Here is a 19,291-nt window from a genome sequence, read left to right as displayed (position 1 = left end):
AATCTTTTGGATTAAAAAGCTCAATAATTTGGCCCCTGCAGGGTTAAATGAACACTGTTCTTTTAAATATGTTTCTTAAGCCAACAATAATAGACATTGACTACATTTTGTCTATCCTATGTGATTATGTTGCCATTTCTGATACATTGTATTATAGACCTTGCAATGGATGTCTCTGCTATTCTGTATCTTATGTTTTCATTCAATGTATTTTTCTGGTTGTGCATTCACTATACCTGAGGTTATTGTATAGTCTTTCGCCTTGGTACTGGGTTGACATTTTTCACATGACCTGATTAAGTGCATGTGTGCTTATGGTTTTATCTATTTAAGACTGTGATTTAATTGTGAACAGGGTCTTGATATAGGTCTTAGAACAAAACCAAAACGTTGGCCCGTTTTTAAATGTATTTTATAAAAGTAATGATTTTTTTTAAAAAACTTTTCTCCTTCTCCTTTTGCACCTTCTCGTTTTGGACGTTTGGCAATGCAGCTTTATGTGGGTAGCACCTGGGTCATTTGTTGACTTATAATATTGTGTAGAAAACCAATGACTATGTATGTAAGTACTGTAAGTGTGTGTGTAGAAAACCAATGAGAGTGTGTGTACACACACACACACACTCACTCACACTCACTCACACTCACTCACTCACTCACTGAATCATTATTTCTTATTCTTACTTGTATATCCAACGTTTCGGCCCAGATTAGGGCCTTTAAATATGACTGAAACCTTGGTTGCACATACAAAATACTTAAAAATATATTTATTTTTGAATTTAGGACCACTGGTGCTAGTTTGCTTCACTTTTTCTAAACAGTGGAGCGTCAATTACATACCAAGAGTTAAAGTTTCCATAGTTTTACATAATTTTTTTGTGGTCCCACCAATATATAATGCATTTCCATGATTTAACACCTTGTTTTCTGGTCCCCTGAAAAACGTAAAATTGGGGTTATACTGTATTATTGACTGCAGTGCACAAGGGCAGCCACCAAGTAGCTTTGATGGAAATGTTTTGTCCATGTGTGTGTGTGTGTGTGTGTGTGTGTGTGTGTGTGTGTGTGTGTGTGTGTGTGTGTGTGTGTGTGTGTGTGTGTGTGTGTGTGTGTTGTGTGTGTGTGTGTGTGTGTGTGTGTGTGTGTGTGTGTGTGTGTGTGTGTGTGTGTGTGTGTGTGTGTGTGTGTGTGGTGTGTGTGTGTGTGTGTGTGTGTGTGGTGTGTGTGTGTGTGTATATATATATATATACACACACACACACATATATATATATATATACACATATATATACACATATATATATATACATATATATATATATATACATATATATATATATATATATATATATATATATATATATATATATATATATATATATATATATATATATATATATATATATATATATATATATATGGCATTTCAGGAGGCCTATGGCCTTTATGGTCATGGAACTCTTCTGCTTCTAATATCCTTATATTTTACAATAGGGGGATAGATTACATGGCATATATATATATAGCCCGGAATGTAGCTCCAATTTATCATGCACGATTGCTATACAGATAGGGAATAATCAGCTCACAATTCATTTTATTTTTAAAAGCTGAAAATAAACAACTTTTAAAAATACTTTTGTTTGGTTACTATTTAGGCAGACCAGTACAGATTAGTGTATCTAAAAGGGGCAGATTTTAAAATTTTTGGTTTAAGTTTGATAGGGGGAATGTTTACATGTATCATGGCTGCACCTGGAATGTAGTGTAAAACATGCTGATGCTTTCTTTAGGAATGGGGAGTTATAAACATACTGGGGCATGCTTTTATGGGTTTTTTATGCAAACAGCAGCAAAACCATTTTTTTTTCTCTAGAACAGAAGGCAAAACCACAGAGAGGACTTTCTAGATTACAAACATATTTTACATGTTTGTATACTTAACAGTGAGCATTAGCTTGCTCAATGACATTTTAATGGATTAAAAAGCAGCACAGGCTTCAACACAGAGAAACTGAGCTGAAATTACAGTGCAAGCAGTTCCTACATGAAAGTTTACATTGAGTTCAAGGGCGTGTTAAATGAAAATACCAATATTATGTAACAAATTAATTTGCTACTGATTCTCACTGATATGTATAATGTTGTACATGTGCTCAGATTATAATATAATAAACGATTTCAAAACTTTTAAGTGATTGCAGCAATTTTTGGGCATTACCCTGATACAGAATTTCAGTTCCACATGAAAGGGAGATCTCAACCATGAAGTCAACAGCAGAATACATTTTGATTAAATAAACCACTCCTGAGAAAGTAGGAAATTGTCAGTAAAATAAACTTGACGGTCTAGCAACCACCAGCTCTACAATATTTACTGCATAGTTTAAGTTCTTGAGAATTTAGGTACAGGCTGCTAACTACTTAGTAATTAGTAGAAGCACATAGAGTTTGGGAGGTGGGGAGCTTTGTTTGGTTAAGGCCATATACTTCAGTGGATCTTAAAGCAGCACTACTTCTCTAAATACAGTCTCCAAAACAGTGATCACTTCTGAAAAACTCATCGGTATACAGTAGGTCAGGAATATATTTTTTAATACAGAGTTTTATTATTGCATGTCAGCAACACCCTATTTTGGCTGAAATTCACCCTTTGTATCAGATTTCTCCCCATTTCAAAATTCTAAAATCTTTGTACTGACTCAGGTTTGTGACAGGAAAAATTACAAATCTTAAAAACAATGTTGCACATTTGGTTAAAACATGGTGTTTTTTTTATTATGGTTAAAGGAAAACTATACCCCCCAAACAATGTAGGTCTCTATTAATAGATACTGAGTAAAACAGCTCATGTGTATAACCCTGCTTCATGTAAATGAACCATTATCATAATAATATACTTTTTTAGTAGTATGTGCCATTGGGTAATCATAAATAGAAAATTGCCATTTTAAAAAATAAGGGCCGCCCCCTGAGATCGTAAGATTCACTGTGCACACATACAAACCACATGTAAGGTCACATGAGCCAATTAACAGACAGAGTTCTGCCTTTTGCTTCCTCACTTCTTCCTGTTACAGTTAGAGTTGTAGTATTTCTGGTCAGGTGATCTCTGAGGCAGCACAGATAGAGTCACGAAATGGTGGTTCAAGGCAAGAGATGTAAAAGGGCAATATTTATGTAAATATATATTCCAGTTTGGTAAGATTCTTTAATATGTCATTCAATTTGATATAAACTATCTGTTGCTTAAGTATTCATTTGGGGGTATAGTTTTCCTTTAAAGGGACACTGTGAAAACATTTTTCAAAAGAGCAAACAGATTTTTTTAAAATAATTTTGGAAATCTAACGTGTCAGTTTCCCAGGTGCCCCCAGTCATGTGACTTGTGCTCTGATAAACTTCAGTCACTCTTTACTGCTGTACTACAAGTTCTACCCTTCTCCCCCCCCCAATAAAAACCCTGCAACTCCTTCCGTTACATTGAGTAGGAGAAACAATATCATGTGAGAAAACTGTTCCATAGTGCAGCACTGGATCTATCTGAAAGCACTTGACCAGGCAAAATTAAATGAGATGGCTGCTACACCAATATTACATCTAAAATACCGTATATACTCGCGTATAAGCCGAGATTTTCAGCACCCAAAATGTGCTTGAAAATCCTACCTCGGCTTATACGCGGGTCAGCTGCCTTGTAGCGATGAATCCCCCTCCCAGCCGCAAAGAGCAACAGCGCGTGTCATCTGGTGTGAATGCGCATTTGGAGCAGGCGTGACGATGCGCTATGGAGAAGGCTATGGAGAAGGCATAGGACAACGCATGCGTCAAAGGTACGGTAATTACGGTAGGCGCATATGTCCTAAAATGCGTTCCGTACAGAGAAGGCAAACCCCTGCCCCACGTGACAGCTTTGTTGAACTGCGCGAGTGCGCGTCTTCTCTAGTCCCAGCGCCTTAAGCAGCGACCAGTGAGACCTTCACCTCAGGGTAAGTGCCGTCTCTTGTATCTTGTGCCTGCCCAACTCTCTGCTTGTCACACACGGAGGAAGGAATGGTGGAAGGTGCATTGATAAAAATCAGCGATGTCAAACCTGCAACCCTCTATCTGTTGTCCAGCTATGACTTTTGCAATGCTATTGGGTAATACTCTATTATAGGCAAATATAAGGGCATAGCTTACTGTGATGCATAGCTAAACAATAAACAATATTCCACTCATAAACATAAAACCAAATATGTCCTCACACTTTGTTTCCTTAGGTAAATGGAAGATTATCCTTATTCAAGTAATATAGTATCCTTTAACCACTTACCTGCCATAGATCATGGCTGTCAAATACCCCACTGCCAGAGTGAGCGATTTTATACATCTGGGTTCTTCTTTAATCTAAATGATGGCGTTTCAAGATCAAAGAACCTTTGCATTCACGGCTCCTGCATGTTGTAGTGAGGCATCCCAGCCGTGAAGAAAGAGCAACATATATAACATAGTTGTGTCTAGGCTTATACGCGAGTCAATAAGTTTTTCTGGTTTTCATAGGTAAAATTAGGTACCTCGGCTTATACGCGGGTCGGCTTATACACGAGTATATACGGTACACACTTTTTGGGTTAGGAATGCAATTTTTACATGGTAGAGTGAATTATTTGCAGTGTAATTTAGAAATAAAAACAACACTATAAAAATCTTGACAGAATCCATTTAATGTAATGAGCCTTTCTCTCTATACAGTATATTCACTTTTATATAAATAGCAAAATATTTGTCTTTTCAAGTAGAAAACTTGTGTCTATAAATAAGAGAAAAACAAGTTTGACCTTCACTTGACACCACTGTGTATGGTTAGGAATTTACTAGGCTGGGGTAAAATAGTACTATATGTATGCATTTTGGTGTTATATACATTTGGGTTTTAAATTGATAATTTTAATTGCTTTCCTTCAGAATCATTCGGGATATAAAAAACACATGGCATCTATTTGTTGTCCTATGGGGCACTGCTGAAGCTGTGCTTTCTATATGCAACTAAGAAGATATTAGCATCCATGAGGATATTTTATCCATACTGTATAGCAGACCAATGTCCATCATTAGTGATTAAGTCAACCTACAGCAACTGAACTAAACAGCTGCTATAAACAAAACAAGATGTCGCCCCCACCTGTTTAAACTGCGAGTGGCAAAACAGTAGTGGTTAAAAGTTTGCCTCAGTGACAGCCCCCATAAGCTGCGGAGGATCACAATGATAGTAACTAAAATAGTTTTGCTTGAACTATACTGTAATGTCTTGCTTCACAATTAATCCATATGCTTTCGCAAAATACTCTCAGTATAGCTCCACTATTTATTGTTTTATTTAAAACTTGAGCATGTGCACATATATGACCAGTACCGGTATGGGAGCCGTCACCCAAAGAGCTCCAACTTATCGGAAGGCCATCTCCCATATGGTCCATTTTATCAATTAAATACAATTTTTAAAATGATTTCCTTTTTCTATGTAATAAAACAGTCCCAACTAATATGTATTGAATCCTTATTGGAGGCAAAACAATCCTATTGGGTTCAATTAAGGCTTACCTTTTTTTTTTTAAAGTAGACTTAAAGGGGTTCATTTTCAAAACTTTTTTCAGTTCAGTTGGTTTCAGATAGATTACCAGTAATAAAGACTTTTTACAATTACTTACTATTTTCTATTTGTTTTACGATGAGAGAAAGGAGAGCACTCTAATGCAGATTAACTGCTTGTGATTTTCATTTATTGCAGACTCAAGTGTGAGAAAGGGCTCTGAAGGCCCGAAACATGTTGTGTATAGCAGTCTGCAATAAATGAAAATCACAAGCAGTTAATCTGCATTAGAGTGCTCTCCTTTCTCTCATCGTAAAGCTGATATTTTGGGATGACGGTGCATCCATAGGTAAAGGATTGATGCATTCGCTACGTGTGGTTAGAGGCTGTGCGCTGATTCATTAATACTATTTTCTATTTGTGACTGTTTTTCTAATATTGAAATTTATAGTTTCGTTTTTTACCCTTTTAGGCCAGGCGACAATTCTCCTCTTCTTCAGCGCGACTAATCTCCCCGAACTGCTTTCCCATCGGCTAGAATGTAAAACACTGGCGGGATGGCACACGGAGCTCTTTGTTTTCACAATCCGGATTCATTGAACTCACGCTAAGCAATGGGATATGTTGCCCTCTCTTAACACCTCCATGATAAGAAAATTAATTTTTGGCAAATAAATGTCCTGAACTACTTATAGGAAATTCTATTGTAATAAAACACAAATGTAAAATATGGAGCTTGAGAAAAAAAAAAAAAAAAAAAAAAAGCTGGTAGAAGCACAGCATGCCAGATAAAAGGCTGGACTCAGTAAAACAGGACACATTTGTTTTATCCTTCACATGACACAGATTCCAAGGTCTGCCTGTCTGGAGAATGATTTGCTATGGTATTTGGCAGCCAAAGACATTACAGCATACAATGCACTACAAAAGTCAGCTTGTCAAAAAGAACTGCAACTATGTGGTACAGCAGGAAAAAGATTCAATGCCACTATATCCTTTGAATGGTGAATTTTACCAAGCTGGGATTCTTTTAGCCCTTCAGCAGGGATTTCTCTGTCAAGTTTTAATGAAGGTCTTGTGCAACAAATAGCTTAAATTTGTTAAAGCTTATTTATGTTTTTATTGGAGGACAGAATAATACAATTTGTAGGATTTGAGTGGTATCTGGAGCTTGAAAACACATTGTACTGATAGTGAAAGCTTTTTTTTTTTACCTATAGAAAAAAATAAAAAAAAGTATTTCTGGAACATTGTGCTAAAGGGCCCTTATGGGTGCCATATACCAACTTGCTCAAAACTATTTCAAAGAACATTCTTTCTGCCTATTTTAATCATTTTAAAAAATCTGCTTTGTTGTTATTTCTTGAGACTCACTGGGCAAAAAGGGAAATTGTAGCTATTCCATGTTTGGTCCTTGCAATGTAGATAACTAGATTAACAGTGTACATATAACCCTTCCCAAATAATGGACCCCCTGCTAACAAAACAGTCACAACATAGTATAAAGAGAGGATTTGTGGGGGTATATTGCCTCATTTAAAATAATTCCAACCATGACCTTTTTAAAAGAATTTCAACCATGACCTCGTTACTTTTAACAAGTATATTATAAGTCATTTCAGAAGATAATGGGGGATCTTTTTTCCCAGTAAAAAAAAATAAAAAATTAGGAACAGAACTTTCATTTGAAGTAGCATAGGTTATTCTTTACAGTAAGGACAGTGAGGTTGTGAAATGCCCTGCCAGATGATGTGATGGCAATTCTATTAATGCCTTTAAGAGTGGCTTGGATGTATTTTGTTAAAACAAAAATAGATATTAAAAAAAAAAAAAAAAAAAAAAAAAAAGTGTGGTTTGGATGATCTCTTGACCAAGGAAAATATCAAAGGCTAATGTAATACTAAAATGTACAATAAGGGGCCTATTTATTAAACCTCAAATTTTTCTGGATGAGTTTTAAAAGGGAGGGGGGGGGGAATTTTAGAGGGAAAAAATAAACTAAATTTTTCTGCAATTTATTATGCCTTGAAGCTGCTAAAAATTTGAATCCAAAAATTCTCCAGCTCAAACCTTTCGAAATCATGTAGCAGTCAATGTCAGATGGTCCCTTTTACAAATGGAACATGTTTTTTTACCTTCCGGATTATCAATAGTTTTGGGATATTTGCGCTGGTTTTCATTCGATTATCCGATAAATTCAAATTTGAGGCCCATGAGTGCATGCATATAAGTGCACTGGGGTAGGAGGGGCTGAACTTGATGGACTTTTTTTAACCCAATTTAACTATGCACCTATTTTGGACTACAAATAAGAGGAAAATAAATGTATCTAAAGAAACCCTCTCACCTCACCGTTCTTTCATACTGCAATAATTTTTGTCTACTAAAAATATGCCTACTGAAGAACTGGATTCTATAAATGTGATCCTTCATTTGCTTGTATATTTTGCTTTGTTTTGTCTGAATCATTGATATGTGTCTTGTGTACGTTATCTCTTATCTTCGTTGTCCAAAGACAACCCTTTGAATCACATACACAGCCAATTTAAAAAATGCCCATGACCACCTCCTGCATCTCACACAGATTTCAGCATGAAGCAAAACAAAGTGAAGGTGGGGGAGCTCTAGAACCAAAAATTTCTTTAATGAGCATTTTCAGGCAGAAAAACACAACAGCATTTCTGTGCATTTCATACTCAAGTACATGAGATCCACAAAATAAGGTCATGATTGCTTTTCAGTCCGTCTATGATATTGCCCTTTAATAATACAGCAATGGCCAATTGCTTCCACAGGCCGAAAAACTGGCAATTGGCTCTATTCAGCCCGCTACTGTGTATGGACTGATTGGGACTGCGTCGGCCTGGGTTCAGGATTTCAGTATGGAAATGCAAACACAATGCTGCCTCTTATATATGGATTAATTAACTGTGAATAGTGATATCAATTATAATTAGCACCCTGTGATGTCACTTGTGTCTTATGATACATATATATTAAAAATTGGTGGCCTTAGTGGAAAATAGAACAGGACATGTAGTCTTTCCAAATGTTTTAATTTTGCAACTATATCTGGAAGGTTGAATAAATACCTATAACAAAAGGTTTACCTTGTGGAAAAATATGGTACGGCGTATTTTACATGTAATAACCTCTTTGTATGTAATATGCTACTAATTATGAATGTTTGACTTACCATACACATGTGCTGCCATATAAATATTAAAGAGATTAACGAGGGGTTATTAAACAGTTCGGTCACTATCGTCCTTTAGAGCCAGGGCCTTAGATTCTATGATCGGCAACATTTATAGTATTAAACCAACACTTGTTGGTGTGAACTGCACACTTTTTATTTTATACTTGGTGTTATAACATTGCCAAGCATAGCTCTTACCGTTATCTTTACTGCTGTTTTCTTCAATGGTCATTTGTTCTGCCAGCTCTGATAGCGATTCATCAATTGTCTGGCTGCCTCTCAATGTGAGTGAGAGCCTTCTCTTGAATTTTTTCATATTTGAGATATACGATATTCAACGTTAGGGTGTCTGCAGGGGATCAAACAGACAATTTAAATAACAGGCAAAAATAGTAACAACTAAGTATTATTTATCATTATATTAGGTTTTAAAAATTGTATTCTGCACAATAAAGTAAAAGTTACAATATTTAATTAGAACACTGCTAGTGACCTCATTAATCGTTCTTTCAGTGTCTCCTACAATGGAATATCATCTTCTCTCTTACCTGTTTCTGTCTTGGTCCCCTTATTATTCGCTCTCTCTCTATACTTCCTCCCTTGGCAAGCTTTTCAATCCATATGGTTTCCAATATCGATCTCTCCTCTCCTTGTCTCAACCTAGAGCTCTTAACTCAGGTCTCTTCCTGCCTCTGCGATCTCTGTCACAACGCTACCTTAAAGGAAAACGCTACCTTAAAGGTATAGTTTTCCTTTAAATTAAACCTCTCTAAAGCAGAATTGGTTCTCTTTTCCCAACTAACACCTGTAACATCCCAGAAGTATCGATCATAGTTAACAATTCCACTATCACCCTGGTGCCTTGGGGTTATCCTCGATTCTGCCCCATCCTTCACTCTTCATATCTAGTCACTTATTAAAGAATGTCACTTTCACCTAAGGACCATATCCAAGATATAATCATTTATCACCCAAGATGCTTCCAAAATTCTTATTCACTCTCACATCATATAATTTCTAGACTACTTTAACTCTCAATAAATCGGTCTTGCCTGCCAGAGATGCTCACCCCTCCAGTCCATAACAAATACTACTGCCAAGCTTATACACCATGGCAACCAATCCTTCTCTGCCATGGCGCTCTGCCATTCCCTGCACTGGCTTCCACCACCTTTCAGAATAAAACTCAAACTAATGACCCAGACATTCAAAGCAGTTCATAACTCTGCCTTGTATTTGAGAATGCAAACACAAGTAATGACAAGTGCACACAAGCCCAGAATATTTATGCACAAGCAGTTCAGTATATGCTTGCCCCCACCCACCAAGTTGCCCACAGATTTGACAAAATTTGCACAAAACAGAACTTCTCACATGGCAATTATTTGAGGCCATATCCTCAAGCATATATTTCCTGTCTGATTTCATACTCACTGGGCTGAGTTCAGGAAAGCTCAGAAATTCCATAAATGACATTGTTCCCTTTCCACTTCTACTTTGCCAATACAGCGTTGCATAGCAGCTTCAATTTTACCTATAAACAATGAGCTCTGCTTTCAATGTACTAACCATGGTTAAAGAGGGGTAAAAATAGTGAGTGGCACATTGGTTCAAGCCAGGCACTAAAGGTGGTCATACATTGGCAGATTTAGGGATAGTCCACACGAGGAGATTCGGCGAGCTTTAGCGTGCGACTTTTCATTATAGCAGATGGGAAAACACGCAAAGGCAGTTTGGGGAGATTGTCGCCCAGAAGAAGAGGTGATTAGTCAACAGGCGACTAAATCTGCCAGAATCTCCTTGTGTGAACTAACCCTTAAGTTGCTGATTAAGTTGCTGCTGCTTCAGATATCTGACCAAAAATTGTTCAGAAGTTGATTCGTGATCTTTGACGTTCCCGTTGGATTTAGGACTGCATAGGCGCTGTAATCTGATCATTTCAACCTAGGGCCAAGAAGTGAGTTGGCCATATGTCACCCACCCAAGGTTGTAAGATTGCCACCTTTTCTTGAAAAAAATACCGGCCTTCCTATATTTTTATGGATTTCTCCTATTAATATCTTTGGGATCAAGATTAATTTTTATTGGACAGGACAGCAAAACACCGGGCAGGTAGCAACCCTACAATGTAGGAATATGAGGACCCAAACAAGCGGATTTTACAGAGTATGGCCAGCATAACTTTTCACGGTTATCTTTGAAAGGGGCAATAAAAGTGTTTGGTCCTTGCCGGCTAGATAATTAAAACAATCAGTGCATAGGTAAACTGCTGGATAACGGACTCCATTGAAGGTGAGAGGTAGTTGTATACTGGCAATTTAGTAATCAGCCTTGCAAGGACCAAACATGGAGTGGCTTTAGTTTTCTGTTTGCCATGTTTAGTTTAAGAAATAACAAAAAACATAGGTTTTTCAAGATTAAAACAAAGATTATGTCCAGTACATTTATGCCCTATTCGAGTACATTTATGTCTTATTCATAGAACTCATGGAAGAATAAGTATGCCCCCTGGGCTACAGCCACATTTAGGGATGTGTGCTGGAATCAGAGTTCTTCTGTGTTTGCACTCGCAGCCACTGTGTGTTTCAGTGCCGAAATCTGCTCTGTGTGCAGACTTATATAAAATCCACTTTTACAACAATAAGATGGAAACATCAATAAAACAAATATAAACCAATACCTCCTACAAACTAGTAGATGTAACAGATGATAACAACTACATATCCGGGAAATCAATACAACTAAAAAAAAAATTCTTGGCTTTCTAAATTTTTTTTTTTTTTTGTACTTAATGCACATTTCAGGCAAAAATTTAATAAATAAATAAAAAGTGTAATTTTTAAATGTTCATTCTAATTTGATACCAGCCAAAAGTTGCCAGGCTTGAATCCTGGATTTTGTGCATTGATAATTTCCCCCTGGACTTACTGCAACCCTACATTTTTCAGTGGCAAGTAACCCTATCTGACAGGTTAAGGGAACTGCATCTTCACTTTCAGAGCAGCTACTGTAGCTGAAGCACCAGATGTCACGTTACTGAAATATTTATTACTGACGTGATTGGCACCTTGTTCATTAGCAGGGGAAAATAGGGACGGCTATGCCATGTTAGATAGTCATGGCAATTACAGACCTTTGTGCTTCATATTTACAGAGTAACTATATTTAATTTAGTAGTGAATGTATTTCTAATAAGCTGCTTTGGAGGATCGTTACGTTCAAAGCAATGTGACCGTTTGGAATGTTTCTAAAAAAGCGGTCATAAACAAGAGAGCAACGGCTGACACTAAACTAGAACGCTGAAAATCTTAAAATTGTACCGGTGCCACACAGCCACCTAAATGCCTGCTGACAGGGCTTGCCTCAGTGAGGTACAAGCTGCTTTGGAACAGCATTAGAGAGGTCAGGTGTAGGGAAGAGGTCTATTTGTTGCCAACTTGTCTGTCTTGACTGAAACCACACCCTATTGAACTCTGTATCAAAAACATCTGGTTTTCAAAAGATTTATAAGCAGTTTGTTCAGATATTGAATGGGTTGTGCAAAACATTTCTCCCAGAGAGAACCAAGGCACAGATGCTGTCTGCTTTTGACACCTTTGCATGGACGTTGATTGCTGGATGGCCAAATCCGGAAAACAAACCAGCAGATCTATTTGTATCGTCATGTTTAGGCTTAATTACTAAATGACAATTTTGGTGTGAACATTTGATAAAAAGTGACAACTTTTATAACCTAAATAAATATCCATTAACCTGCAAACAAGATTGTCTGGCTGTTGGTCAGCCTGATTGCTTGGTCAACATTGACAGAATTGATGCTGTTTATTGTGACTGACACACTTTACAGGGCACACAGGCAGATTCAGGGAGATTAGTCGCCCAGCAAAAAATCTCCTCTTCTTCCAGGCAACTAATCTCCCCGAACAGCCTCCCCTGCCTTCCCGCCGGCTAAAATGTAAAAGAATCGCACCGAGTGCCATCCCGCCGGAAATTTGCATTTTAGCCGGCGGGAAGGCAGCGGAGGAAGTTCAGGGAGCGTAGTGCCCCCCCCCCCAAAAGAGAGGAGATTTGTTGCCGGGCGACTAATCTTCCTGAATCTACCTGTGTGCCCTGACCCAAAACAGCACAGGACCAATTGTTCAGAATGCTAGAGAAGTGACAAAACTTCATAGACTGGATTTTATATTTTGAAGTAATCATTCTACGGTGGATTTGTAGTAATTCCCACAGAACTGCTGAGAGTATGGAAAATGTGCCAACTCCCAGCAGTGGCCTTGTACAATTTTTGCAATTGTTTAGAATGTATAAAAAGTAAATTTTAAGGTTAAAAACCCCTGACCCATGTAGGAAGCAAATGTACTTTTTAGATACAAGGAAACTTTGTGCTAGTTGAGTTGCAACTGTGAAAAAAAATAACATTCCTCCATAAAACTCAACATACAAAGTACATTAAATGTTACCTATAGTTCACAATCTTTTTTGCTGATAGTTCTCCATTTGTGAGTAATTATTACTTAAAAAGTTTCTAATTCCGACTTTTATCAACCTGATTGTCCCTTCTTAGCCTGTCAGTTAGAGTTTCCAATGCTAACAGGCAGGCTGGGCAAATATGGCAGCCCCTTCGTACAGCAACATGGGGGATCAGATGGATAAAGTAAAAGCATTGGGCAAATACTTATATGGCAAAATTATAAATAACAAGCAAAGAGAAAATTATGATAGATGTAAAAAAAAAAAATTATTCTCTGGTGTCGGTATACCTTTAATCATTAAAGAAAGAGGGGCTCTCCTGGCACTTGCCAAAGCTAGATTTGTACAATAGACTGCAAAAATGATATTTAACGAATTACCCTAAACAGGTCAAGTTAACGGCATAAGTGTAATTGTTCTTTGTACGAATAAACATGCATAATTCATTAAATATGTGCTTGTGTGGGGGAAGTGGAGAGAAGCTGTTGGGTCCCTGTGAAAGAGCCAGCAGAAGCTTTCTGGATGCAAATTGTTGCATTCATGCCGTCTTTATGGGGGGAGGCGTATATATGCTGAAGAGCCAGAAGATCCTCTGTGGTGGAAATCTTTGCATTTATTCTGTGGGGGAAGCAGAGGGGGAATCTTGTTGAGGTGACATGAGATCCTCAATGTGTGGAATGTGTTGCATTTCTGCTTTCTAATAATGTTATACTGATACCGGCAGTTTACTATAGTGGTGTAAGCAGCTGGTTTAGACAAAAAAAAGGTTCACAATGTTCATTCCAATAAAACATTCTCTCTGCTGTAGTTTAATGTCACAGGTATCAGGCTGGTGATTAACACCCAAATGTGTCATTGGCATAAACAGCAATGTATACCTTGTAAAATATGTCCTTGTAAACATTAACGGCACTTGTGTCACATGAATGCCTGAGACATGTGTATTACAAAATATACTCTTGATACAGATTTAATATCACCCAGGAGTACTAGTCTGCATTTTACTCACGGGATACCGTCGAAAAATTGAATCTTATTCAGGCCATCATTTATACTTCTTGGTTCACATGAACTGCCATTAAGTGTGAAGGTAAGTTCAAATATCTTTTTTGGATCCATTAACTACGGCACTTGCTGGGGTGGCTGCCTGAGTATAAAATGAATATCTGGACTCACAGTGCAATAGTGTGTGAGGCTTTAACCGCTAAACTGTTCTGCTTCTAAAGATAGAAGTGTATAGAAAAAAGCATGCGCTCACAGCTCTCTCGTTTTCCCCCCTCCATCCCCCCAGGAAATACAAAGGTAGAATTACTTTTCAGGAAACACACAGGACTTCCACAGACATAGTCATGTCATTTCCTGTTGGAAATTTCCTAGTGGAGAGCAACAATAAAAATTCTCTCAGATCTTTAAATTATGACAGGCACAGCAAACTGAAGAATTTCCGCAACAATAAGGCAAATTTTCCCTTTAACGTCTGTATACTGCTGGCTACCCAGAACACATTTGATTTGAAAATATCGTAACAAAATCTTTTATTAAAGAACATTTGGTTGCTGTCCCTGCAAATGTGTGCATGCTTACATTAATAAAACCTGACTATGATAACATTTTACCAAATATGAAACATTACTAAACCATGCACAAAATCAATGGCAACCTGTGAATAAGGGAAGTGCAACTGGATTCTACATAACTATTTATCAGCAGGGCTGAAATGCATTAGTTCATTATGGACACCATTTTTAAGGAAAACGAAAGCCAAATTTTAATCAGAAGTTCCTCAGATCTGGCTGTTTAATAGCTAGGTGTATAGCAAGGCATTCTTAAATATATTTTGCCATCCAATCACCTTATTCAACTGCACTTAAACTCTGTGGCCAACACAGTTATCAACATACACATCCATTATTTTAAGCTGGCCATAAATCTAAAGATACATTCGTACGAAATAAAGATTTGTACAACTTTCGGATCGTGTGTGGAGTGTCCCAACATTTTTCACACCATGGCAATCGGCTGTTCAGTCGATCAGACAGGTTACAAGATTTATTTTGGCTATTGCCTATCTGACGATATGAATGGGTGACTGCCACGACTATTTGTTGGACATAACCTTTGTACCATTGACTTCAATTAATGGCCAGAACATTGTATGATTTATTTTTACTACTTATTTTAATCTGAATGTTAATAATAATTGGTTGCCATGGGTTACTGCCCAGATGCAAATTTGCCTAGTGTTTATAAATGAGCCCCAGTACTGTGTTCAACAGTCAATATTTATCCATGACAATTTCTCCAATAGTTAAAATAGCTGAAATAGCACAAAAATCCATAACATCACAGGGATTGGTTAAACTGTGAAAGGCCCCTCAAATTCCCAAGAAAATATATATTTTTAAAAATCAAAAGCAATGGACTGCTTTATCACAGAAGCCTGCGGTACAATATTCTCTTGGTGAAAGTATAGGGCAGGGGAATGAAACTGTGCCGGGCAGTTGAATACCTGACTCATGCACTGGAATTCAGCAGTAAGAGAATGTGCACTGATTCACTTCCTTTCACAAGCACAGTCATGACATCACTCCGACAGGGAAGGTGTTTTCCGCAGCAGCACAACAACCTTCTTTTCAGGGAGATGAAAAAGGTGTGCTTTCTTTAACATAATGAAGAAGCAAAGAAAAAATAGAATATATTTGAACAATTGACCTTTTATGTATCACACTGACTTTAGGATAGACAGAAGACTTTAGTATACATATCTGCCTCCAAATAAAAGCCCTAATTGAACTATTTAAAAAAAAAAAACAAAAAAAAAAAAACAAATATTATATATATATATATATATAACTAACTTTAAACAAACAAAAGTACGTAAAGTGGCTGATGATTATAAGCAGAAAAGAGTATATGGCTGGCTGATGGGTATCAATACGGACCGATATCCGAATATTCGTCGAAGACAAGCCCAGAACACTACAAACTGTTGATAGTTCAGACCAGTCCACAGACTCTGACTCTGGCCTCTCCGCCCAACCTGTGCAGAGTTCTTTTTTAGGGGTCAGCACAAGGTCCCGGTTGGACAAAGCAAAAGAAGAAGGCAACACACCAGGCGGGGGAGATACAAGGATAAAAAACAAACCACCGAGGGGGCGACGAATGTGATTTTTAATTTAAGCCAGCACACCCTCTCCCCTGGGGAACTATCACTTTTGAACAAGGGTCTATCTTTCATTCCTAGTAAGACTCCAGAACCAATAGAATTACTAGGGGATATACACAAATTCCAACGCAAACTCAAACTACGTGAACATTTTAGACATCAATCTAGGGAAACTGCTCCCTTATTTAGACCTATTAGCAAGTTTGATCCACCAAACACCCCGGCTTCCATTCGAACTTTCAGCAATATTATCTCCAAAGAGACGATGACTACTATTCATGGGATAAAACCACATCGAAATTTGTCCATTGACGAAAGACATGCCATCACAACCCTCAAACAAGACAAAGACCTAGTGATACGCCCAGCGGACAAAGGAGGGGGTATAGTGCTCCTCAGCTATGAGTACTATAAACAAGAACTTCTTGGCCAACTCTCAGTGACATCCACCTACCAAGCACTCCCTGGTGACCCTACATCCAGATTTAAGAGGGAATTGGACACTATACTCCTAAACGCCCTTTCGGCAGGCTGGCTGGATCAGGCGACCTTTCAGTATTTGACCTCTGAATACCCAAGAGTGCCCATCATTTACACACTCCCCAAGATTCATAAGTCCCAATCTGCACCCCCAGGGAGATCAATTATATCAGCAGTAGGTTCATTATTTCAACCTATAGCTACCTTTGTGGACTCCTTCCTACAACCGCTTGTTACTAGCATGCCCTCCTATACTCGTGATGCCACCCATGTTATCCAGATCCTCAACGGGCTCGGCAAACTCCCAGAACATAGCCTATTAGCTACTATGGATGTCAGCAGCCTTTACACCGTGATACCTCACGAACAAGGTATAATAGCCTGTAGAGAAGCTTTGGAAACACGTTCTGACAAGTCTGTTCCGACTGAATTTCTTATTGACCTTCTGGAGTTGACCTTGACTAAAAATTACTTCAGATTCGAGAACTCATTCTACCTTCAGATATCGGGCACAGCGATGGGCAGTGCCCTGGCACCGTCGTACGCAAACCTTTTCATGTTACGTTATGAACAGAATTACATAAGGAGGGGAGCTGAAGACAAGCTGGTTGCCTATTTACGATACATCGATGATCTGCTGATGATATGGGATGGGGATGCTGCGTCCCTGACTGGATTTTTTAACATGCTTAACTCTATGGACACTCCTATTAGATTCACTTTGAAATATGATACTAAGAGCATAGAGTTCCTTGATTTGTTGATCTACAAGACAGAAGATGGGCTGGGAACAAGCCTGTATAGGAAACCGACAGATAGAAACACTATCCTGCACGCAGCAAGTGACCATCCACCTTCCACCATCCGGGCAATTCCATACTCACAATTTCTACGGACAATCCGTAACAACAGTGACCCTGAGAAATCACAACAACAACTAATGGAGACCTTTGACAGATTTTTGGACAGAGGATATAAGAAGGAACTTCTGACCCAACAACTGCAGAGAGCCATACAATTCACACAGACCGATTTAATCACTAGAAAAACCAAAGATAAGCCCATCTCAGCACGGATGATCTTTACCTCCAAATACTCGCATGTGTCTAAACATCTAAGGAACAGTATTCAAAAGAATTGGCCCATTGTTGCCATGGATAATGGCCTGTCCCTATTTGAAGCCCCACCACCCACCTTTGGCCATGGGAAGAACCATAATCTCAAAGATCTGTTGGTGAAAACAGACTTCATTGATAAATCTAAGACAACCCCTAATTGGCTGAACCAACAACAGAAATTGGGCTGCTACCGGTGCCCAGACTGCACAACCTGCAGGTCTCTACTCATAGGGAAGGACTTCCCTCATCCACACACAGGCAAGCGATTTAAGATCCAACACAGACTGTCGTGTACCACATCATTTGTGGTATACATCGTGACCTGCCCCTGTGGCCTTTATTATGTAGGCAAAGCTACCACCCCTCTACGCGATAGGATCGCTAACCATAGATCAGCAATTAGTAAGGCCATCAAAGAGAATTCAGCCAAACAACCGGTTGCAAGACACTTTTTACAAATGGGACATGGCTTGCCCACCTTCCGCTGCATGGCAATAGACCATCAACCACCACTGTCTCGAGGGGGTAATAGAGACTTGGCCCTCCTCAGGAGAGAAGCAAGATGGATCCAGCGATTGGACACTGTTACCCCTCGTGGTCTAAATGAAACACTCCCCTTGGGGTGTTTCTTATAAACTTTGACCTATTTGACTCTGTATCATAGATCCCTTTCCTGTACTGCAATATTAGACATAGATTTATTTTTGATTTGGTCCTGCCGCCAATACATATATATATATGTCTTTCCCTCCTTTAATATAGATCTTAATATAGATCTTACTGAATACCCTGGAACGGTGAAACCGGGACCATGGGCCCTATTGATTCTGATTATGGCCCCTTCAGTATTATATGCTACCATAACTGCATTTATGTTCTCCTCTTCCTTGCTCCTGCTACTTGCTTTTAAACCTATATTTTATTCCTTTTCTTCTTCTTTTTCTCCTTGCTCCGCACATGTCAGTAGCCATTGGGCCTGTACCTAGGAGAGAGCGACATTGATCCATGACACAATGATATGTGGGGTATGATGAAAGTACCCGTGTGAAACCGAGTATAAGCTGGCCTGGTCGTCTAACACAGATTATGGATAACCGCGCTTATGGGCAGAAAGCAGCGTGAAGCAAGCTGCAGCCACAGTGTTCCCTAGGGCTTTAAATATGCCGGCACTGTCTAATATGCTGGACGCTCCCAGCGTGTCCATCCGAGCCTTGATATGCTGGACACAACGCCTGCACGGCTCCTCCTGTCAGACCAGCGCAGCCCAGCACTGTTTGGCGTCA

The 19,291-nt window shown here is 38.5% G+C and overlaps 1 protein-coding gene across 1 annotated transcript in view; it reads right to left on the bottom strand.

Moving 5' to 3' along the window:
* The window catches only part of cdk17.S (cyclin-dependent kinase 17 S homeolog), a gene marked incomplete at its 5' end in the record, with an annotated part of 122,963 nt that overhangs the window by 49,085 nt on the left and 54,587 nt on the right, over positions 1 to 19,291 (bottom strand). Inside the window, 1 exon segment of the mRNA NM_001086685.1 lies at positions 8,973 to 9,123. Within this exon segment, the coding sequence (NP_001080154.1) occupies positions 8,973 to 9,090 (118 nt within the window).

This window comes from Xenopus laevis, chromosome 3S (genome assembly GCF_017654675.1).
Source record: "Xenopus laevis strain J_2021 chromosome 3S, Xenopus_laevis_v10.1, whole genome shotgun sequence".
NCBI classification, from domain to species: Eukaryota; Metazoa; Chordata; class Amphibia; order Anura; family Pipidae; genus Xenopus; species Xenopus laevis.
Note: the sequence above shows the minus strand (reverse complement) of the source record. Positions and strands in the feature narration are given on the sequence as shown.